This window comes from Pituophis catenifer, unplaced genomic scaffold (assembly GCF_029215685.1).
Source record: "Pituophis catenifer annectens isolate HBS135680 unplaced genomic scaffold, rPitCat1.0.hap2 SCAF_6, whole genome shotgun sequence".
NCBI lineage: Eukaryota > Metazoa > Chordata > Lepidosauria > Squamata > Colubridae > Pituophis > Pituophis catenifer.
Genome location: NW_027256886.1, coordinates 82,965,753 through 82,989,177, shown reverse-complemented (window position 1 = coordinate 82,989,177; position 23,425 = coordinate 82,965,753). Strand labels below are relative to the sequence as shown.

At 41.9% G+C, this 23,425-nt stretch overlaps 1 protein-coding gene across 1 annotated transcript; it reads left to right on the top strand.

Annotated features, from left to right (window-relative positions):
* Positions 1-15,888: 15,888 nt before the first annotated feature.
* On the top strand, positions 15,889-22,134 carry LOC139318050 (mannose-binding protein-like). Its single transcript, XM_070945296.1, has 5 exons — positions 15,889-15,988; positions 16,335-16,536; positions 17,199-17,306; positions 19,038-19,121; positions 21,499-22,134. The coding sequence occupies exons 2-5, from the start codon at positions 16,344-16,346 to the stop codon at positions 21,873-21,875; spliced, it is 762 nt and encodes a 253-aa protein (XP_070801397.1). The 5' UTR covers positions 15,889-15,988; positions 16,335-16,343; the 3' UTR covers positions 21,876-22,134.
* Positions 22,135-23,425: the final 1,291 nt, after the last annotated feature.

The window sequence follows — 23,425 nt, the reverse complement described above, 5'->3', positions numbered from 1 at the left end:
ACGACAACTGCCCAGGCACCTGGATGAAGCTATCTATCTGGACCCATACCAGTCAGGCTTCAGGCAGGGGTACAGCACAGAAACGGCATTGGTCGTGTTGGTGGATGATCTCTGGAGGGCTCGGGACAGGGGTTGTTCCTCTGTCCTGGTCCTGTTAGATCTCTCAGCGGCTTTTGATACCATCGACCATGGTATCATGCTGCAGCGGTTGAGGGGGTTAGGAATAGGGGGCACCGTTTTGCGGTGGTTCTCCTCCTTCCTCTCCAACCGCTCGCAGTTCGTGTTGACAGGGGGGCAGAGGTCGACTTTGAGGCGCCTCGCATGAGGAGTGCCGCAAGGGTCGATCCTCTCGCCCCTTCTGTTCAACATTTATGTGAAGCCGCTGGGTGAGATCATCTGTGGTTTTGGGGTGAGAGTCCACCTGTACGCTGATGATACTCAGCTGTACATCTCCACCCCAGACCACCCCAATGATGCCCTTGATGTGATGTCTTGCTGCCTGGAGACCGTGCGGGTCTGGATGGGGAGAAATAGGCTCAGACTCAACCCCTCCAAGACTGAGTGGCTGTGGTTCCTGGCGTTGTGATATAGTCAGCTGGTGCCATCGCTGACTATTGGGGGTGAGTCTTTGCACCCCACAGAGAGGGCTCGCGATCTGGGCATCTTCCTGGATGCACGGCTGTCTTTAGAAGAACATATGATGGCCGTGGCCAGGGGGGGGGTTTATCAGGTTCGCCTGATTCGCCAGTTGCAATCTGGATCGTGATGCCTTGTGCACATCACTCACACCCTTGTCACCTCCCGACTGGACTACTGTAATGCTCTCTACATGGGGCTCCCCTTGAAAAGCATCCAGAGGCTCCAACTGGTCCAGAATGCGGCCGCGTGGGTGGTTATGGGCGCAACTCGTTGTGCCCAGGTGACACCCCTCCTGCGCGAGCTGCACTGGCTCCCAGTGGTCTTCCGGGTGCGATTCAAGGTGTTAGTTACCATCTTTAAAGCGCTCCATGGCATTGGACCTGGGTACCTTCGAGACCATCTTCTGCCACCAGTAGCCTCCCAACCGGCCAGTCCGCTCCCACAGAAAGGGTCTCCTCAGGGTGCCATCGGCCAAATTATGTTGGCTGGCGACACCCAAGGGGAAGGCCTTCTCTGTGGGAGCCCCTGCCCCCAGAAATGCGTAAGATCTCCGACCTCTGTGCTCTTTGCTGTGCCCTCAAAACCTTGTTGTTCCGCCAGGCTGGGCTATAAATGTAAAGATTTTAATTGGTTTTAAATGTGGGATTTTAAATTTATAATTGAGCCAATTATTGAATAATTTTAATTATTTTTAAATTTTGTCTATCTTTTTGCTTTTAATCAGGCTGTACACCGCCCTGAATCCTTTGGGAGAAGGGCGGTATAGAAATAAAATTATTATTATTATTATTATTATTATTATTATTATTATTATTATTATTATTATTATTATCCCTCTCTAAGTAGTTTACGGCCTATTGTCCCCAAAAATCTGGGTCCTCATTTTACTGACCTCAGAAGGACAGAAGGCTGAGTCAACCTTGGGCCAGTTAGGATCGAACTCTGGCAGTTGGCAGAGTCAGCCTGCAATCCTGCATTCTAACCACTGCGCCACCACAGCTCATAATAAATCCTAGCTAGCTTAGTAAAGGAAGTTTGGCCTGGAAGTTTAACCAAAAGTTTGGTTTAATATTTTGATGGATTGGAATTAAAATATTTGGGTTATATCTCTGAAGATCCAAGGGTCCAGTTAGCCTGTACTACGCAACAGCATCTTCTTCAGAGGTGGGTTTCAGCAGGTTCTAACTAGTTCTGGAGAACCGGTAGTAGAAATTTTGAATAGTTCAGAGAACCGGTAGTAAAAATTCTGACTGGCCCTGCTCCCATCTATTCTCTGCCTCCCAAGTCCCAGCTGATCGGGAGGAAATGGAGATTTTGCAATAACCTTCCCCTGGAATGGGGTGGGATACAGTATCCTTCCCCTGGAGTGGGGTGGGAATGGAGATTTTACAGTATCCTTCCCCTGCCACCCCTACCAAGCCATGCCATGCGCACCAAGCCATGCCACACCTACCAAGCCATACCCACAGAACCGGTAGTAAAAAAAATTTGAAACCCACCACTGCTCTTCTTCATCCTTTTGTTTCCACATTCATTCCCAAACTAAGTTTGCATTTCATCACCACACCCTAAAAGAAAGTACTGTATGACAAAATTAAAATTAAAATTAAAGCAGAAAATAATATTCTCAACTAAATCCAAGAAACAAGCACCAGAAAATGAAAAGGGAATGAAATTCCTGTAGTGGAAGTCAGCCATTTCTTGCTCAACACTCAAATTTATCTTAAAAACATTGGGGTTGTTTAAATTGTCACGGGCCAAATTATTTAATCAGATTTTATATTGTTTTTTAATTTTGTAATTTATGTGTTTTATCTGGCTGTTCACCGCCCTGAGTCCTGCGGGAGTAGGGTGGTATATAAATCTAATAAAATAAAATAAAATAAAATAAAATAAAATAAAATAAAATAAAATAAAATAAAATAAAATAAAATAATAAAATAAAATAAAATAAAATAAAATAAAATAAAATAAAATAAAATAAAATAAAATAAAATAAACACAGCATCTTGGCTTGCACTGTGCAATAGGATAAGCTCCCACTCCTTGCCTCAGCTCCTGTAGATAAATAGGTACCACTTTGGTGGGAAGGCAACAGCGTTCCATGCACCTTTGGTGTACAGCCATGCTGGCCACATGACTACAGAAATTGTCTTCAGACAACACTGCCCTCTGGAGTTGAACACAACTGGACAGAGGAAACCTTTGCCTTTTAATAGTGACGAACAGAGAGTCTCATGAAGGACACTATATGGCTGTGTCGCCAGAGGTGGGTTTCAGCAGGTTCTGACCAGTTCTGGAGAACCGGTAGCAGAAATTTTGAGTAGTTCGGAGAACCGGTAGTAAAAATTCTGACTGGCCCAGCCCCCATCTATTCTCTGCCTCCCAAGTCCCAGCTGATCGGGAGGAAATGGGGATTTTGCAGTAACCTTCCCCTGGCTTGGGGAGGGAATGGAGATTTTACAGTATCCTTCCCTGCCACGCCCACCAAGCCATACCATGCCACGCCCACCAAGCCACACCCACAAAACCAGTAGTAAAAAATTTTGAAACCCACCCCTGTGTGCCACGTGTGAATTATGCAAACCCCTGCAGAAATGAACTGAACTGAAGAGATTCAGAAACATGTGTGGAGATGTATTCAGGCACACTTGAAGTACAACCAGAACATTCTCTGGTTCTGTGAATTTTAAAGCTGTTTCTCCAGGTTCTGTACTTAAAGTTCATATCTCTTTAATTGCCATGACTTTTTCAAGGAATTTTAAGACAGTCCCATACTGTTCCCACTGTCTGATCTCTTAATAAAACTCATTTCTCTTTACCTAATTCTCCCTTTCCTGCTACAAAAGCAACACGAAATAAAATTGCTTACACGACCGCAACATTTGTGTCCTTAATTAATGTTCTGTGCATTTCTTTCCCTTTTTCTTTTTCTTTTTTGGGAGGCTAACAAAAAATCTCAGCGGTTCCTTTGAGAGGAAGCCACAAAGCTGTCAGTCCACCTTTCCCTTTGAAAGTATTATTGCGATGAGCTTGCGTTTTAATGTTTTATTGATGCTAAGCAAGGAGACACAAAGGTGTTTATGATGATATACATAATACATGCCTGCAGATATTTCGGGATGACAGCACCCGGTGTTGGGTAGTGGGGTGAGGCAAGAGTTTCTTCCTGAAAAGAAGGACAGTCACAAGCTCTAGAGTGATTCATTGTAGATTGCAAGGAAAAGATTCGTTTTATTTCGGTTGCAACCTCACCCTCCTGAGCCAGAAATAAACTTACACGAAGCTCTCTAACGTAAACAAGGCTGAGAAACAATATAAATCTCTAGAGTTTTATTTCAGACAGATGCAGATTGTCAAAAGTACTTCTGTTCTCATGCAGTGTTAATGAGACATCTTTGAAAAATCTCCAATGCGCCCTCAGAACAACCCAAGAACTGTCAGAAGATTTTGCTGCAGCTGGATACAAGCAAACCTTGTAGGAAAAGAGGGCAGGAGTTGTTTATATATTTCTCACCAACTGCATAAAAAAGATATTTTTCATATAGTGTAATAAAGCGATTTTTCCAACTTACGTTATTATTTGGCTCTGTCAGATGTAAATGCCTTATTCTCTAATGTGTAAATAGTATATGAATGGGGTATCAGGGGTTAACTTATTCTTCACTTCTTAATGTATTCATAATTCACAACTCCCACTTATAGCTCCACCCATTGTATATATAAGGAGCCACCTACACCCTTTTCCTCGCTTCTATCTGTGAATATTCAGTGAATATAGAATGCCTATTGTAAATAAAAGGAAGTATATTTAAACCTTCAACTCTCACTAATATTATTGAGTCTGATCCTGAAAATATTGCAACAAGCTGGTAGCAGAGGATGGTTAATTGACTCAATAAAAACTTAAAAATGTCTAAGAAAGATAGGCCCAACACCAGGGCCTACAGCAAAGAAATGGAAACAGAACAAGAAATAATCAACGAATCCACAAACGCAATTTCGAGAGAATCCGAAGAATACACCACTGAAGACGAAGAAATAATAGACGAAAATGATGACCAGGAGGAAATTGAAATAGAGAATAACGAACTCAGGTCAGAGATATTAAAACTATTAAAAAGCCAGAAGAATGATGAAAGCCTCATCGCGAACCTCCAAGAAATGCTGAAGAACAGCGGAGCAGCGAGAGAGAAAAACATCACTAATGAGAAGTCTAGAGACCCAAAAATAGTGAGTGATATGACTGCAGAGAAAGTCATTACGAAGAAGAAAAACAGTGATCCCGCGCGAAATTTTGAATGGCAGCCATCTTGGTTTCAACAGGCCTCCAAGGTGAGCGAAGCAGAGCCAATCAAAATGCTCAATTCAAAATTTCTGGCGCGAAAAACGTTATCAGACAACGAAAATGAAAAAGAAGATTCGAACTCCTCAGAAGAATCAGAATCAGAAAGTGAAGATGACTCAACAAAATCCCAAATAAAATCAGCAATGAAAACACTTTTTGCTGCATTTGGGCCAAAACTAAAAATTACCAAAGAGCCAGCGAAGAAGCGAGCGAGCAAGCCGATACCTCAAGACCTGTCCGCTCCCATCCTGACTTCGAAAGCGACGACGCCCGAACCCAGAGAGCCTTGTCGATTCCGCCCTACACCACAGACCGAAGCAAGTGCCAACGCCCCCAAAAGAAAAAGAAGAGCAGCCGCCGTCGTCAGAACTCCCAAGGTCGAACCAGAGACCGACTCGTCTGAAGCAGAGCAGAGCGAGCGAGCCGCAACGGAGAGAACCTTCCACGACGACTTCAAAGAAGAAATGGACAACGTGCATGCGCGAAACTACGCAGACGGTCCGGGAAGACATGAACTGGCGAGAGAACCACGCAGACTCGTTGCGAGCATCCCCATGCCGTTTTGCAATTTTCTACACTTGCGAGACCACGGACTACCTCAGGTCGTAAGTAATGGACAAAATAATGTCGGAAATTTACCCAGTGACTTCCCAAAACTAAGGGTTGATGGCATTAACTTGCAAGAATGGTATCAACAGCTACAGGTTGTCTTTATGAAGGAAAATTTACTATTTTTTATCACTAGTCCCCCAAAAAGACCTTGGACTTTAAAAATAGATTGTTTACACCATAGAGCATTTTTCTTAATAATATCTAGTGTGTCTCCTGCAATGTATCATAGCATCAAACCTAATCTGACTGTTTCAGAAATTATTCAATGCATGTTTAATTTGTTTCACAGCGATAGTGTGGCTACCACCACAAGAATGTCTAAGGATTTCTTTTCATCTAGAGTGAAACCAGGGGTTTCCATAAGTGAGCATTTAATATCTTTAAACAAAATAAGAGCTGAGCTGCATTTGAGGGGGGAGGTGATTTCAGACCAAACAATGAAAAGTGTTATTATCAACTCACTTGATTCATCATGGGACAGTTTTATGTCACATTTAGACACTATCAATCTAGGATATTTATCCATAGAAAGTCTATCCAATAAATTGATAGCAGAAGACAATTCAAGAAGAAATCGTTCTAGCAATCACACAGAACACAAACCTTATAGGAAAGTAGCTTTCCAAGAAAAATATAATGAAACATTTAAATGTCACAATTGTGGATCCAGGGAACACAATAGAAGAGATTGTCCCAAAATTTCAAAGGAAAGACATAGGTCAGAATATAGGAACAAATACAATTATAGACAGTCTTCCATAGATAGACATAGATATAGAAGCCCACCAAATTACAAAGAGAATAGAGGGGGCAGAGATAATTCAAAGGATAGAAAATCTGGTTCACTAAATGGATTAAATAAACAAGACAACACTAAAATACAGCAAAATGAGAACAATAATTGGCTTATTGATTCTGGAGCAACTAATCACACCACTAATAACAAAAATATATTGTCTTCATTTACAGAAGATAAATTTGTAATAAAGGTAGCTAACCAAGAAAAGGTTCAAGTATTAGGCAGAGGAAATGTAACCTTGCCTGGTCTAGGAAAAATAGAGGGGGTATTGTTAATACCTGAAATACCTCATAACATACTAAGTGCCATAAAACTAAGTAGAGATTCTGACATTAATATAGTTTTCTCAAAGGGAAAAGCGACTTTGGAGAAGAATAAAATAAATATAGGCACTGTGATGATTAAAGGAGGCCTACCTTATCTGATAACAAAGGAAAAATGGTTGCATAACATTGATTCAAATATGGAAGATTGTATTGAAGCAGATGATGAAAATATTAGCAACAGTGACAATGATGAATGTAAAATATCTCATGATCACGCAGATGCACACAATAAAAAAAAACCAAAAATAGGTAAACCAATTCATGATGAGTGTGCTCACATCTTACATAGGAAGTTAGGACATGCCAGTTTTCCTGTAGTACAAAAAATGACTGAACACGCAGAAGGTGTCAAAATAAAAAATTGTGAAAACTATTTGGAATGCTCAGTATGTAAATCTACAAAACTAAAAACTAGTCCCAGGCCAAGAAAATCTACTAGATCAACTAACAAAATTTTTGACTTAGTACACATGGACTTAGTTGGCCCATTAACTCCATCAATCACCTATAGAAAACGTTACTTCCTGACAATAGTAGACGATTATAGCCGTTATGGGTTTGTTTATACATTAAAACACAAAGATGAAACCTTTCAAAAATTTAAGGAATTTTACAAACGCATAGAAACACAACACAATATCAAAATAAAACAAATTATGACAGATAGGGGATGTGAATTCATGTCTAAAGAATTCTCCCAATGGTTAAAGGATAGAGGAATGCTACATTACACGTCTAGTCCATTTTCTGCGTTTCAGAACGGGATTGCAGAGAGAAAGAATTCCACATTACAAACCATGATTAGATGCACATTGGAGGATGCTGGCTTAAGCAAACAATTTTGGTCAGAAGCCTTACATTATTCAAATTACACACAAAATAGAACCTGGTCCAGTATTGTAAATAAGACACCATATGAAGTAATGTATAATAGGAAACCGAAATTAGCACACATGCACATATTTGGAGTCACTGCAGACGTACACATACCTAAACAGTTGAGAAGAAAGGGAGAAAACGTATCCAGAAGACTCAGATTTATGGGATATGAAACTGGCACCAAAGGGTACAGATTCATTGATAATAATAACAAATTTATAGTTTCCAGAACAGCTGTGTTCCATGAACAGGCCAACTGGTCTAAATTACATCTTAATGAAATATTTCCAAATAAATGTAAAGATACAAAATCTCATGAGAAAGGGACCATAGAAAAACAGAATATCAACAAATATAAAAGCAAAACCAAAACTTGGACAAATAGCCAACACAAAATAAAGACAGACACACTAACAAAAAAAGAAGCAAGATATTTGCATGATAACAATAGCAAACCTGAAAGAGTCATTAGAAACAACAGAAATCAAATGCCAAATAAATACAGAGATTACATAATGCATATGGATGGTGAGCCAATAACACCTAATACTTATGAGGAAGTGTTAAAACTCCCTCGTGAAGAAAAAGAAAAATGGGAATTAGCTATGAAAAAAGAGATGGAAAGTTTACAAGGATTAAATGTATTTACACCTGCAATTGCACCTAAAGATAAAACAATTATTGGTACCAGGTGGATATATAAAATTAAGAACTTAGAAGGAGGCAATACTCTATATAAAGCTAGATTAGTTGCACAAGGTTATGCACAGAAATATCCGGAGGACTATACTGACACGTATTCCCCCACTGTAAGAACAGAGAGTGTCAAAACAGCTCTAGTGGTAGCATCAGCACTCAATCTTGATGTATTTCAATATGACATACAGACTGCGTATCTACACGCAAAACTAGATAAGGAAATATACGTAAGAGCACCTCACAGTCAATACACCAACAAAAATGAAATTTGGCTGTTGAACAAGAGTTTATACGGATTAAAACAATCTGGTAAAAGATGGTATGATTGTTTAGTAAAAGTACTTAAGACCATGGATTTCAACGCTACCACTGCTGATAACTGTTTCTTTGTCAAAAAGGGTGATGATTACATTGAATTTGTGTTGATTTATGTAGATGACATTTTATATATAGGAAAACACAAAGAGAGAAGAGAAACTTTTGTAAATAAGTTAAATGAACATTTCTCGTTGAAATCTCTAGGTAAAGTGAACAAATATCTTGGTGTTCAAATTAATAAAACTAGAAGGGGATTCAAACTTACTCAGAGAGATAAGATTATAGAACTTTTAAATAAATGCAATTTAAACAATGCCAAACCCTGTGATACTCCTATGCAAACTGATTTTCTTAGAAATACTGATGAATCTTCCCCTGAATTCAAGGATAACACGTTTTATAGATCAATCATAGGTTCACTTCTTTATATATCTAATTGGACTAGACCAGATATCGCCTTACCACTCAATTTATTATCCAGACACGTCAGGAAACCAACAATGTATCACTGGGAAGCTGTTAAAAGAATTTTAAGATATCTGAAAAGTACATTAGATTTTTGCTTAGTATTAGAACCTAGTGATAATAAAGAACCAAAGCTTGCATGTTATGCAGATGCGGACTGGGCTGGAGACACATCATGCAGAAAAAGTACATCTGGTTATATTTTTCTCTTAAATGACTGTCCAGTTTACTGGTATACTGGTAAACAAGAACTAGTAGCCACTTCAACGACAGAAGCGGAATATGTTTGTTTATCCAAAGCTGCAAATAACCTTGTATGGTTTAATGATTTAATTTCAGATGTTTGGAAAAAACCTACTTTGCCTTTTGTCATGCATGAAGACAATAAAGCGGCCATTGAAATATCTAGATCTGATGCCATTGGACAAAGGTCCAGGCATATAGATATAAAATTTAAACATGTGAGGCAATTATCTCAGGATGGATTTATTAAAGCAGTGCATTGTGATACTTCAGAACAATTAGCTGACATATTGACAAAGCCTTTACCTTCTAAGCAACACAAATATTTAACATCTAAATTGTATGTCTTGTATTGTCCTGAATCTGAATGTAATTGGTGTTGTATAACGAATCGGCATTTAGAGGGGGATTTGTCAGATGTAAATGCCTTATTCTCTAATGTGTAAATAGTATATGAATGGGGTATCAGGGGTTAACTTATTCTTCACTTCTTAATGTATTCATAATTCACCACTCCCACTTATAGCTCCACCCATTGTATATATAAGGAGCCACCTACACCCTTTTCCTCGCTTCTATCTGTGAATATTCAGTGAATATAGAATGCCTATTGTAAATAAAAGGAAGTATATTTAAACCTTCAACTCTCACTAATATTATTGAGTCTGATCCTGAAAATATTGCAACAGGCTCTTTCCTTTTTGCTGCTTAAAGGTAAAGGTAAAGGTTCCCCTCGCACATACAGTATGTGCTAGTCATTCCTGACTCTAGGAGGTGGTGCTCATCTCCGTTTCAAAACTGAAGAGTCAGCGCTGTCCGAAGACGTCTCCATGGTCATGTGGCCGGCATGACTAAATGCCAAAGGCTCATGGAACACTGTTATCTTCCCACCAAAGGTGATCCCTATGTTTCTACTTGCATTTTTTACCTGCTTTCGAACTGCTTGGTTGGCAGAAGCTGGGACAAGTAATGGGAGCTCTCTCCATTATGCAGCACTAGGGATTTCAACCGCTGAACTGCCGACCTTTTGATCGACAAGTTCAGCGTCTAAGCCACTGAGCCACTGCGTATATACTGCTTATATGCAGGTAAAATATCTGAAAAAGTAAGACTATAGCCTACCCTGCTTTGTTTCTGTCCCAAACTCTGGAAAATGTTCTGCACAGAAAGTACATCTTGTTAGGACAGGTCATTAGTGCCAGGAGGCACAACAATACAACATTAGAATCAGGGGTGAAATCCAGCAGGTTCTGGCAGGTTCTGGAAAACCGGTAGCGGAAATTTTGAGCAGTTCGGAGAACCGGAAAATACTATCTCTGGCTGACCCCCGAGTGGGGTGGGAATGGAGATTTTGCAGTATCCTTCCTCTGCCACGCCCACCAAGCCACACCATGTCCACCAAGCCACGCCCACAGAACCGGTAGTAAAATAATTTGGATTTCACCACTGAAATTCTTTTTTTTTATTATTAAAAAGTTTTAACAAATATTACAACAATTTTTCCCATCCTTCCTCCCCCCCTTCTCTCCTCCACCCACCCACTTGTCCATATTGATTAATTATATCCATTAAACCTACAACTGACTGTAATGGTTGGGTTAAAGTAACAACCAAGTCGTCTGCGAATGCTCGTAATCTGTAGTCATACTGCCTAATTTTAAATCCATTTATTTTGTCTGACCCATGTATCTTACTTAACAAAAATTCCAAGGTCAAGATAAACAACAATGGAGACAAAGGACATCCTTGTCTTGTTCCTTTTTCTATATTAAAAGTATCTGTTAAACTACCGTTAATTATTATTTGCGCTGTTTGTTTCTGATATATTGCCTTAATAGATTGTGTAAAATATTCTCCAAACTGCATCTTTTCTATTATTTTCGATAAGAATTGCCAATTCAATCGATCAAATGCTTTCTCCGCATCAAGAAATATCAGCACCACAGGGATTTGGTTGTTCTTCCCCAAATACTCCAATAGGTTAACAACTTGCCTTACATTACTCTTCATTTGTCTACCATTTATAAAACCAGTTTGATCATTATGAATCATTTGTTGCATGACTGTCATTAACCTATTTGCTAGTATTTTAGCAAAAATCTTGTAATCTGTATTTAAAAGTGATATAGGCCTATAATTTTTTGGCTGGGTGTGGTCTTGTTTCTCCTTTGGAATCAGAGAAATATAAGCTGTCCTCCAGGATGGGGGTACATCTCCTCCAGATTGTATGTTAGTAAATAATTCTTTGAGTGGTCCCACCATTTCTAACTGCAAGTGTTTATAATAAGCAGCTGTCAAACCATCCGTCTCAGGAGCTTTACCCACTTTCAACTGCTTAATTGCAAACATAATCTCCTCGGAAGTTATTGGTTGATTTAAACCCTCTCTTTGCTCTTTTGTAATTGTAGGAATATTCTCTTTCTGTAAATATCTATCTATATCTATACTTTGAATTTTATCACTAGCATACAACCTTGTATAAAATTCTAAAAATGCTTTTTTAATCATATTTTGCTGATAAACCTCTTTACCTTTATATTCTATTTTCTCTATGGTCCGTGACTTTTGTTTTTTCCTTAACAGATATACTAACCATCTCCCTGGTTTATTAGCGTTGCATTCTTGAACATCTTAAGAAAGCACCTTTTTTTCTCACTCTCTCTGCTGGCATTAGCACCAAGGGAGACACCTGAGCCAGGGGTGGGTTTCAAAAATTTTAGCAAGGAGTTCTCTGCCCGGTTGCTGGGTGGGCTTGGGCATGGTGGGCATGGCCTAGTTGGCCTCCTGCACCATGGTGGAGGTGTGGGCATTTTTGCCTTCCCTAAGCTCCGGAGGCTTTCCTTGAGACTCCGGGAGGCCGAAAATGGAAACAGGCCCATTTCTGGCCTTCCCAAATGTCTTAGCTGGAGGTTTTCCCAAACCCCTGTGAACCCCCAGCAGCCCACCCCTGACCTGAGCTCTTTCAAAACTTCCATATCCTTTCTTAAATTGGCACCTCTGGCAATTGAACCACCAACCAGAAGGTTGCTTCTCTTTTTAGATACCTTATTCACCACACATGGCTGATTTTTAATGCCTGATTCAGATCTTCCCCTACCCAGGACAAGTTTTTCCTGATGGCCCACAATCCCCTACTAGTCCAAGTAACCATCTTCCTGACAAACAGTTGGACCTGCCACCCTATGAAGTTCAGGAAAGGCCTTATTCCTATTGTGCAGGGACACACCAAAAGTTTCATGTTTATGGTCCACAGCTCTGACACTGCCCAGATCCACACTGTCCTTCTCCAGGGGGGTGTTTGTGGAAGAAGGAGGCTGATAGCACTGCAACTCAATAGAACACACTGGCTGGGTTGGCCACCTAATTTCAGCCTGAATAGCACAAACTAAAGACTCTAGACAAGGGGAGGGTCGGGCCCGGCCACGACGCGCGGCGGGACGGGTGGGGGACCCAGGGGCAATGGAGGGGGTTGACCTTGTTCGGACTGTGTTTTTACCATCAGTACTGTGAGTGGGAGGGGTAGATATGGTGGGAGCAGGGGGCCATATCATGTTAAGGGAGCACGCACGGACCTGGCGGGTATTACGGAGACCTGGTTGGGCCCGGAGGGGTCCCTCTGGTAGAAATGTGCCCACCAGGCTTCCACGCATTCCATCAGCCGAGGTCACAGGGGAGGGGCGGGGGAGTAGCGGTTATTATTAGAGAAGGCCTTAGGCCCAGGGAGACCACTGTACCTCAGACAGCTGGTTGTGAGTCCCTCCTTGTGAAGTGGGGCCATGGGGTTCAGATGGGCTTGCTGATCACGTACCTGGCTCCCTGCCACGTGGCAGCAACCCTGCCTGAGCTACTCAACGTTATCACCGCGGTGGCGGTTGATACCCCCAGACTTATGGTCATGGGGGATTTCAACCTGCCGTCCGTGGGTGAGACGTCTGAGGTGGCTCGGGAGTTCATGGCTTCCATGACGGTGGGTAGCTCTCAATCTACTTTATAGCAGTTTTCCTTAGAATTATAAAGGGACCTCTTTACACTATAATTGCAACTTAAACCTCTTCCTTCTGCTGTATTGTCTTGTCTAATCATCAAAATCATAAATGATAAATTCATTTGTTTCCTTTTTATGTTAAAAGTCCAGAAGGGATTTCTAATCATCAATAATCATCAATATTATTTTTTTTTCCTCTGATCAAAGAAGTTACTTTGGCCATCTCAGCAAGTTCCATCATCTTCGCCATCCATTCTTCCATTCTGGATATTGCTCAGTCTTTCCATCTTTGTATATATACAATAATCTCACTGCAACCATCACATACAAAAACAAAGTGCTGTGATTTTTTTTCCCAACAGTTTGTCCACCAATCCCAAGGAGAAGACTTCTGATCTCAATTGTATATTAATCTTTAAAATCCTCTGAAAATTCAGAATTTTCTACTTTTTTTTACAGTTTCACTAAATATAACAAAATGTCCCTTGATGTTGTTCAGATTTCCAGTGTAATGTTTGAAGTGCTTTTATACATTCTATACCAGTGATGGCTAACCTTTTTGCCATCACGTGCCAGGAGGGAGGGGAAGGTTTCCGTGCACGCATGCTCACACCCATAATTCTATGTGCCCCAACCTGCACATGCGCATGCAACCCCCTCTCCCCCCCCGCTCCTGGCATGTGTTTGCCCGGTAGGACCATTTTTCTTTTTCACCTGGCTCCAGATCCTCTCTATGCATCTGGGGAGTGCGAAAACCGCCTTCTGCATCCCCTCGGAGGCCCTCCGGAGGCCTGAAACGGCCTATTTCCCAACTCCCGGTAGGACAGGAAGTGACTTTTTTGCTGTCCCCAGCCTCCAGAGCCTCTCTAAGAGTCCATTTTATCATATATTCTTTCACTTCTGTTACAAATGTCAATTAAAGTGTGTATACCCCAGCAGTAACACGTTCATCGTTTCTACACAATTCTATTTCAAACTCAGTTTTACAATGTTCAAAACCAAAAATTCTTTTCTCTACTTAAAACCCTTCTAATAATTGTAAACAAGAGAACCACTGACCACTATATCCCTCTGCCACCAGTTTTCACCAGCTTCAAAGTTTTTAAAATTTTTGAGGCTTTAGTCAAAGATTCTAGTCAACTATTTATTCTGTATGTATTTGCAACTGTGAATGGATTGCACTCTGGATGGAATCATGTTTTGGCAATGAATTGCTACTAAGAACAAATGAAATGAAATGAAAGTATGAGGGCATAACAAATCCAGAAAAGAAAAGAAAAAAGATCTTTCTACAAGAACGAATGTTTGGTCGGAAATATGAAACCAATTATAATTCAGAGTTAATAATTCATTCAACTAATCTTTGAGAAGGCCAAGATGAGTGGATAAACTATTTCTGAGAGGAACAATGATAAAAACAAAGAGGTAAAAACTCATCGACAGTGAAAAGGTCACTAAAATAAACTGGGATTGTTTAAAGAAGAACTCAGAAAAAAATATCTGCTGCTTTGATGTGTATTCCGTTCTGCTTTCGCACAGCTTCGTTATCCCTGGAGCTTCCATCAAAGAGTTTGATCGTGGATATCACATGTGACAAGGGGTGGGCTGCTCGGGGTTCGCAGGGTTTCAGTAGAACCTCCAGCTAAGATTCTGGCAGTTAAGAGAACCCCCAAATCCCATTCCAGGCTGGCCCCACCCACCCTGCCCCACTCCTCCCAGGAGTCCCCAGGCAGCCTATTGTGGATGCAGGTAAGTGCAGGGCATGTGCAGAGGTTTGGGGAGGGCAAAAAACGGGCCTACCAGAAGTTCAGGAAGGCAGAAATGAGCACATTTCTGGCCTCCAGAGGGCCTCTGGAGCCTGGGGAGGCCATTTTCGCCCTCCCGAAGTCTCGAGGGAAGCCTCTGGAGCCTGGGGAAGGCAAAAACGCCCCCCCACACACAAACACTGTGGTAAGGAGGCCAACTAGGCTATGCCCAACATGGCCATGCCCATCCAGCAACTGGGTAGAGAACCAGGGGTAGAATCCAGCAGGTTCTGACAGGTTCTGCAGAACCAGTAGTGGCAATTTTGAGCAGTTCAGAGAATTGCAAATACCACCTCTGGCTGGCCACAGAGTGGGGTGGGAATGGAGATTTTGCAATATCCTTCCCCTGGAGCGGGGTGGGAATTGAGATTTTGCAGTATCCTTCCCCTGCCATGCCCACCAAGCCACGCCCTCCAAGCCACGCCCACAGAACTGGTAGGAAAAAAATCACCACTGCAGAGAACCGCTTGCTAAAAATTTTTGAAGTTGTACTGAAGTGGTTTATAAGTCTGACTGATTGATCAGTCAGTCAGTCAATCAGTCAATTCGAAAGAGTTATGGCATTCAGCCCTATGCAAATTAATCTGATCTGGTAACTGACAGTGGTTTTGTAATAAATCAACTGGGTAAAAGTTTACACTAAAACACTGCAGGCATGCCGGTAAACAGAACTAGCAAAGTTAAGTTTTGCAATCCAATATCTTGAGCAACAGCAGAGATAAAGGAAAACGCACATCTGCACGCGTTTTTCTCTTTCTGTTTTTTTTTTCTTCTTGCTGTTGAGAAGAGAAGAGATTCTACTCCTTCTGGATCAATCTTCATCTCTTTCCAGGGTGAAGGAACTGCTTTAGCTGACCAAGGAACACTCTGGTAAGCAACACTGATTTCATGTTCAGCTCAGACTCTGCTTTGTAAATTTTAAAGCAAATCTTTTGCAATTTCTACTTCTATCTCTGCCTTCTGAGAAGCTTGAATCTAAGTTCTGGAGAACTGAGGTTGAATGACCATTTAAATAACTCAATAATGTTGCTACTTGGTTAATTTATTTATTTCTCATATGTCATCTCTACTTGGAGAATGTTGTTGATGATGAGTATGTAGCTTTGAACATCATCCAGATACCTCGCGCAATCTATTTTGGTCTATTCACTCTAAATGTTGAATAAAACTACATTAACCCCAAATAATCTCTCCTTAATTTTGTTCTCGATCCAAGGTACCAAGCATGTTTTTCCTCCAACCTTTCAACACTTTGCTGCTGCTCTTCTTAGGAGCATCGGTGGCATTGGCTGCTGCTCCGGAGACAAAGGGTTGGGATACAAATTCCTGCACAGTGTTGGCTTGTGGAAACCCAGGAGTCGCTGGTTTACCAGGGAGAGATGGAAGGGATGGCGCCAAAGGAGAGAAAGGAGACACAGGTATAATTTCTGCAATCTCTCTCTCTCTCTCTCCCTCCCTCCCTCCCTCCCTCCCTCCCTCTCTCTCTCTGTTTTCTCTGTTGGAAAACTTCCAGCTAGGCTGGAAAGAGGGGTTGAGCAAGGACCTAGCTTAGAGTCTTCCATAGCAGCAAGCAGCATAAACTTGACCTCCCCCCCAAGATCCATGAAGTTGGTCCCTCTGGTCATTCCAGGGGAAGGCAAGAGTCTGGGGAAAATTCTAGAATAAAGTTGCTTACTTTAGCTATCTGAGAATGGCTTCAGTTTTCATGCAACTGATCCAGGGGTGGTTCACTGGTTCATCCCTTCTGCGCACGCTCGCTTCACGTGTGCCATCCACGCATGCACCCAGCCTTCCGCGCATGCACTTTGCTCGGTCACGTGCCTTCTGTGCATGTGCCCAGCCTTGAAAACATGCCTAAATAGGACAGCATAGAGCTGGGGCAGGTGGGCGGATCTCCGTTACCAGTTCACATGAACTGGTCCCAACCAGCTGAATACCACCTCTGAACTGATCCTTCAGCCTAGCAAAACATCATGTCATCGGCAGACATCCTTTTGAGTTGGAGAGGTCTGACGGATAGATGCTGAGTGGGGGTTGGGAAAATGGAGTCCAAGAGATGCTGCTTTGTCTCAAACCCCAGGCCTCCAAGTGAAGGGTCAACAAGGAGTCCCCGGGAAGGCTGGTCCTGCAGGACCGAAGGGGAGCACAGGAGCCCAAGGCCAGAAAGGACAAAAGGGAGAAATGTCAGGTAAGAAAGTTTTTTTTGATGGCGAGCTTTGCCTGCATGAGAAGGAAGGGGAGTTTCTGATATTTCCAAGAAGAGCTCAAACACGGGTTATTTTGCAATGTCCATCAATAGCAACAGTTCTGCCTTTCTCGCTTTGCTAGCCCCATGTAACTTCTAGCAGGAAGGAATTCCTTGTCTCAAATCCTGGCAGAACAAATGCAAACCTCTTGATCATTTTAATTCAACAAAGTTCTTGAATTCCTGATTCAAGTGTGACTCTGGTTACCTCCATCAAACTGGAAACTATTTCATAATTGATAGCTTATAGGGATTGGGCTCGTCCCAAACTAGCATTTATTCTTTATTTTTATCTAAATATTCTTATTTGACCTAAACACTTATTTTAATGGCAATATGTTTTTTAAGCATGGCGGCGCAGCACACTAAAGCACTGTTATTAACAGAACTGTTATTAACATCAGCTGCCTGCAATTACTGCAAGTTCAAATCTCACCAGGTTCAAGGTTGACTCAGCCTTCCATCCTTTCTAAGGTAGGTGAAATGAGGACCCAGTTTGTGGGGGCAATAAGCTGACTTTGTATAAATATACAAAAGTATGAAGGCTATTGCTTAACGCATTGTAAGCCGCCCTGAGTCTCCGGAGAAGGGCGGCATATAAATCAAATCAAAAAAAAAAAAGCAGCCCTTCTTTATATTTATACATCTATCCCCTCACGAACAAAAAAAGTAAATAAAAGTATTGCATTTATAAAATAAACTAGTATCTCAATATGTACACTAGTTAATGCATTAATCTGTTAATACCTGCATTCAGGATTTGCACTGAGTTATGATTATAGGACCGTGATGGTGAACCCATGGCACGCTGGCCAGAGATTGCACACAGAGCCCTCTCAGTGGGCACACGTGCCGTTATCAGCTGGTCTTCTGGTTTCTGACATGCCACCTGATCTTCGTGGGCACTGGAGTGCCAGTAAACGGCCTGAAAACAGCCAAAACCTTTCCAGGCCTTTTCCGGACCATTTTGAGGCTGTTTTTCAGGGTGTTTTCAGGCTGCTTTTAGGCTGCTTTTCGGGCCTGAAAACGGCCCAAAAAACAGCCTCAAACTGGCCCAGAAAAAAACTGGAAAACAGCCAAAAAACAGTCATGACAGCCAGCTGGTCTTTCGGTTTCCGATGCTCTGGTGTGCACATATGCATGCACATGCAGGCGTGTTCCAGTTTGGGCACTCGGTGCCGAACTGGTTTGCCATCACTGTTATAGTGGCTTCATTTGCCACAAGCTGTTTCTCAGTGGGTTATTTATTTTCTTTTGGAGCTTGGTCTTCACAGTAAAATACAGATTTTCCTGGTCTAGATATAATAGACCAGGATTGTCCAATCTTGGCAAGTTTAAGATTGGTGGACTTTTAACTCCCAGGGTTCCCCAGCCACCATGGGGAATGGGGAATTCTGGGAACTGAAGTCCAGAAGTCTTAAACTTGCCAAGGTTAGATACCCCCCACATTAGACAAATCAAATGGGTGGGGGAGTGGGAGTGGCCGAAATAAGAAAGTTAACCATTCAACGTTGTATCTCCTGGACTTCTTGCTTAATTGTATGATGAAGTTTGATGTTCTCCAGAGTCTCGGGTCATCAGAGGAGTTTCCTTGAAGAGCACAAATGAAGGTATGACAATAAATGGAAGTGTTGGTGTTTAATTAGGTTTCCTTGTCTCTATTTTTCTCTGTAGCTGTTGATACAGTTCAAAGGCAAGTTGCTGCTTTGGAAAAGACGATCCAGACATTACAAGCTGAAGTTAGCAAAAGCAAAAAAAGTAAGAAAGAATATGGGTTTGGGGGTTAGCTTGTTGGTTTGTGTTTGTGTGCAGTATCTGGGGGAGGGCAGAGAAAGTAACAATGAGCAGTGTGGCCAACTCATTCCCTTCCATTCAGTGGTGAGGAAAGTATCTGCATTTAGGCAAGAAAACCAAATGAAAAGGTACTTGGCTCAATAGCAGTAACTGCAAGAGGGATCTTGGAGTCCTAGCGGCCAATCACAGAAATATGAGTCAGCAGTGTGGCAACACTGAAGCTTCCAAGATTGCATCAGTCAGACCAGCTTCAGAGTTGACACAGTGTGCTGCAGCAGCCAAAAAAAAGCCAATGCAATCACTAGACTAGCCATACCCAATTCCTGCAAATGTTCTTCAAATGTTTAGCCTCCAGCCCTCTAATCCTCTTTGTTGCTCTTTTCTGCACTCTTTCCAGAGTCTCTACATTTTTTTTATAATATGGTGATCAAAACTGGATGTAGTATTCCAAGTGTGGTCTTACTAAGGCTTTATAAAGCAGTACTGATACTTCAGATCTGTTAAAATCCATCTGGATCTTGAGCCTTTTTTCTGGAGTGTTTGGTATTCCCAACAGTTTGGTGTCATCTGCACATTTGATGAGTTCCCCTTCGATTCCCTCATCTAAATCATTTGTGAAATTGTTGAAGAATACTGGGTTTAAGACAGGGGTGAAATGCTCTGAAGTCTGCCTCCGGTTCGCTTTGCACACATGCACACCGCAAGCGCTAAGAAGCCTTTTCTGAGTCTGCAAAGGTAAGTAGAACAGCGACGGGGGGGAAACGGCTGTGCCGCACGATTTAGATTAGCCAGAAAGAAGAATTTCCTGATTTCTAGCCAATATAAATCGCACGGCACAGTTGATGGTCACACAGTTGATTGTCGGAACTTTTTTTTTTTACTTTTTAAAGCATTTTTTTACTACTGGTTCTGGCAAACCAGTAGTAAAAACTGCTTAAAAAGTAAAAAGAAAAGTTCCGACAGTCAGCTGTGTGACAATCAGCTGTGCCGGTGATCATTGGAACTTTTTTTTTTACTTTTTAAAGCATTTATTTACTACCAGTTCGGGTGAACTGGTCCAAACTGGTAGCATTTCACCCCTGGTCTAAGACAGAACCTTAGGATACCACACTTTTTACTTCCCTCCATGGAGATATAGTTATAAATAAATTCATGTAAATGTTATCTCTCCAGTGAGGTGGCAATATTCATTGTTATTAGCTGATCTCAAAATAAACTCCAGCGAAAAAAAAGAAGAAGACACTGTCCATTCTTTTAAATATTGATATTAATATTGATTAGATATTGATCTTTACCAATTTTTCAAACCACGTAGATATTTCCCCCTCTGCTTCTGAATTTCCAAAAACTCCTTGAAGAGCATTCAAGAGATTTAAATCTGGCTGCAGATAAATAAGAAGCCTGCAGGGTATATAATCAATGGGCAAAGTGCTTTGAAGAATACACATATAGACAATTCCCAGAGAGGAAAATAAATTAAACTAATAAAGGCTCTATAAGTAAGTCAGAAAAGCTACAAGGATTAAGAATGCTGTAGGGAATATCTATCCACAGCTAAGCCCTAATGATTTCTGGACAAAACTCTGCTTTGCATTGGGCTAGATCGAGTTACTGGATTGGAAAAGGTGAGCTGGTGGCCCTGATTAGTCCTTGCAGGGAGAATAGGCTTCACTGGGGAATAAACCACAATGAAGAAGGCAGTGACAAATAGCAATAGCACATAGACTTATATACCCCTTCATAGTGCTTTTACAGACCTCTATAAGCAGTTTACAGAGTCAGCATATTGCCCTCAACAATATGGGTCCTCATTTTACCCACCTTGGAAGGATGGAAGGCTGAGTCAACCTTGAGCCTAGTGAGCTAGCAGTCAGCTGGAGTAGCCTGCAGTACTGAACTCTAACCACTGCGCCACCTCAGCTCTTGGTTTGATCCACCAGCTAACCTGGTTAGCTGGTGGACTTGATTAGTCCTTGTATGGAGAGTAGGCTTCACCAGGAATAAACCACAGTGAAGAAGGCAATGACAAATTTGGTTAGCTGGTGGACCTGGTTAGTCCTTGTATGGAGAGTAGGCTTTGCTGGGGAATAAACCACAGTGAAGAAGGCAGTGCAAAACCTGGTTAGCTGGTGGACCTGGTTAGTCCTTGTATGGTGATTAGGCTTCGCTGGGGAATAAACCACAGTGAAGAAGCGTGACAAATCATTTTGATATGGTTGCCAGCTAAATCCCTAAGCTAAACTGGAAGGAGATCTGTCACTGTGCACCTTCAATGCTTGCCTTGAGTGATGTTTATTCATTGGCCAGAAGCTGTTTTCATGGGTGATTTATTTCTGCTTAGTCTTCGCAATGCAGGGGGTGACCACCATCGGAGGGAAAACCTTCGTTTCAACTGGTCAGAGTGACAATTTTGCAAACGGGAAAGCTCTCTGCAGTAACGCCGGTGGAGCTCTGGCAGTTGCCAGGAATGTAGCTGAGAACACGGCCTTGGCAGCAATTGCCAAGAAGAACGGCAAGCACATATACCTTGGTATGAGTGACCTCCAGACGGAAGGCAAGTTCGTCTATTTGAACGGACAGGCGGTGAGCTACACCAAGTGGAAAAGCTCAGAGCCTAATAACTTTAAGAATGGGGAAGACTGTGTGATACTCCTCCCAGACACCCAATGGAATGACATCAACTGTGACCACCAAACATTAATCGTCTGTGAATTTTGATGTGTCTAGAATGTTGCAGTTTGTATTCCCAGGGACCTCCATGGAAGAAGAAGACAAGGGGCTCAATTGATGTCATGCCATCATCATGCCATCATTGGTGCTCTTAATGCCATGACACCCTGATACATCTTTGACATAGATGCCAGTCCATGTTCTAGGAGAGGACAAAATAACTGCATAAGTGTGTTGATTTTGCTTTCCAGGCTGAAAATGTAAAATTACACTAGAAAAAAAAGAACATTATAGAGGTACTGTCTGTTTTTCTCCATGCATGTTTTGTCTCACAGTATTTTATTATTATCATTATTATATTTTTAAAAAGTGTCATTCCAAAGGTTCATAACTCTTAGGAAAAGGTGTTGAGCAGAACGATAGAAAGCGCAAATTGTGGAATCAATAGTCCTCTCCTTAAATCTGAAGTTCATCTCAGTTGTTCCGTTGAGATCAAGCTTGAGATCAAGCAAAAGGCCTCCAAATTTCTGAGAAATAGAACATGGAATAAACAGAGTTGGAAGGGGCCTCATAGGTTTTCTAGTCCAGCCTTCCCCAAGAGGTGATGGTTTTGTGTGAGGAACAGTCACACGTATGTGCACGTGTGCACACAGCTTCATGTGAGTAGTTTGTACAACCACCCGCTGTGAGCATGAGTGGAGCTGAAAGTGCCAATGGGCACCCCTCACGTGAGTGGAGTGCAAGCCACCCACCACTCACATGGCCTGGTTTCGAATAGACCATGGGCCGGTAGTGAGCTATAGCCCACAGGTTGGGACCCCTGTTGTAGTTCAACTGCCTGCTCGAGCAGGAGACCCGATTCCATTCCAGACAAATTGCTATCCAGTCTCTTCTTAAAAGCCTCCAGTGATGGAGCAACCACAACTTCTGGAGGCAAGCTGTTCCATTGGTTAACTGTTCTCATTGTTTAGAAGTTTCTCGTTAATTCCAGGTTGCTTCTCTCCTTGATTAATTTCCATCCATTGTTTCTATCTGGTAAAGGTAAAAGTAAAGGTTCCCCTCGCACATATGTGCTAGTTGTTCCCTACTCTAGGGGGTGGTGCTCATCTCCGTTTCAAAGCCGAAGAGCCAGCGCTGTCCAAAGACGTCTCTGTGGCCATGTGACCGGCATGACTAAACGCCAAAGGTGCACAGAACGCTGTTACCTTCCCAGCAAAGTTGGATCCTATTTTTCTACTTGCATTTTTTATGTGCTTTCGAACTGCTAGGTTGGCAGAAGCTGGGACAAGTAACGGGAGTTCACCCCGTTACGCGGCACTAGGGATTTGAACCTTTCGATCGACAAGTTCAGCATCTAAGCCACTGAGCCACTGCGTATATACTGCTTATATGCAGGTAAAATCTCTGAAAAAGTAAGACTATAGCCTACCCTGCTTTGTTTCTGTCCAAACTCTGGAAAAACGTTCTGCACAGAAAGTACATCTTGTTGGGACAGGTCATTAGTGCCAGGAGGCACAACAATACAACATCAGAATCAGGGGTGAAATCCAGCAGGTTCTGACAGGTTCTCGAGAACCGGTAGTGGAAATTTTAAGCAG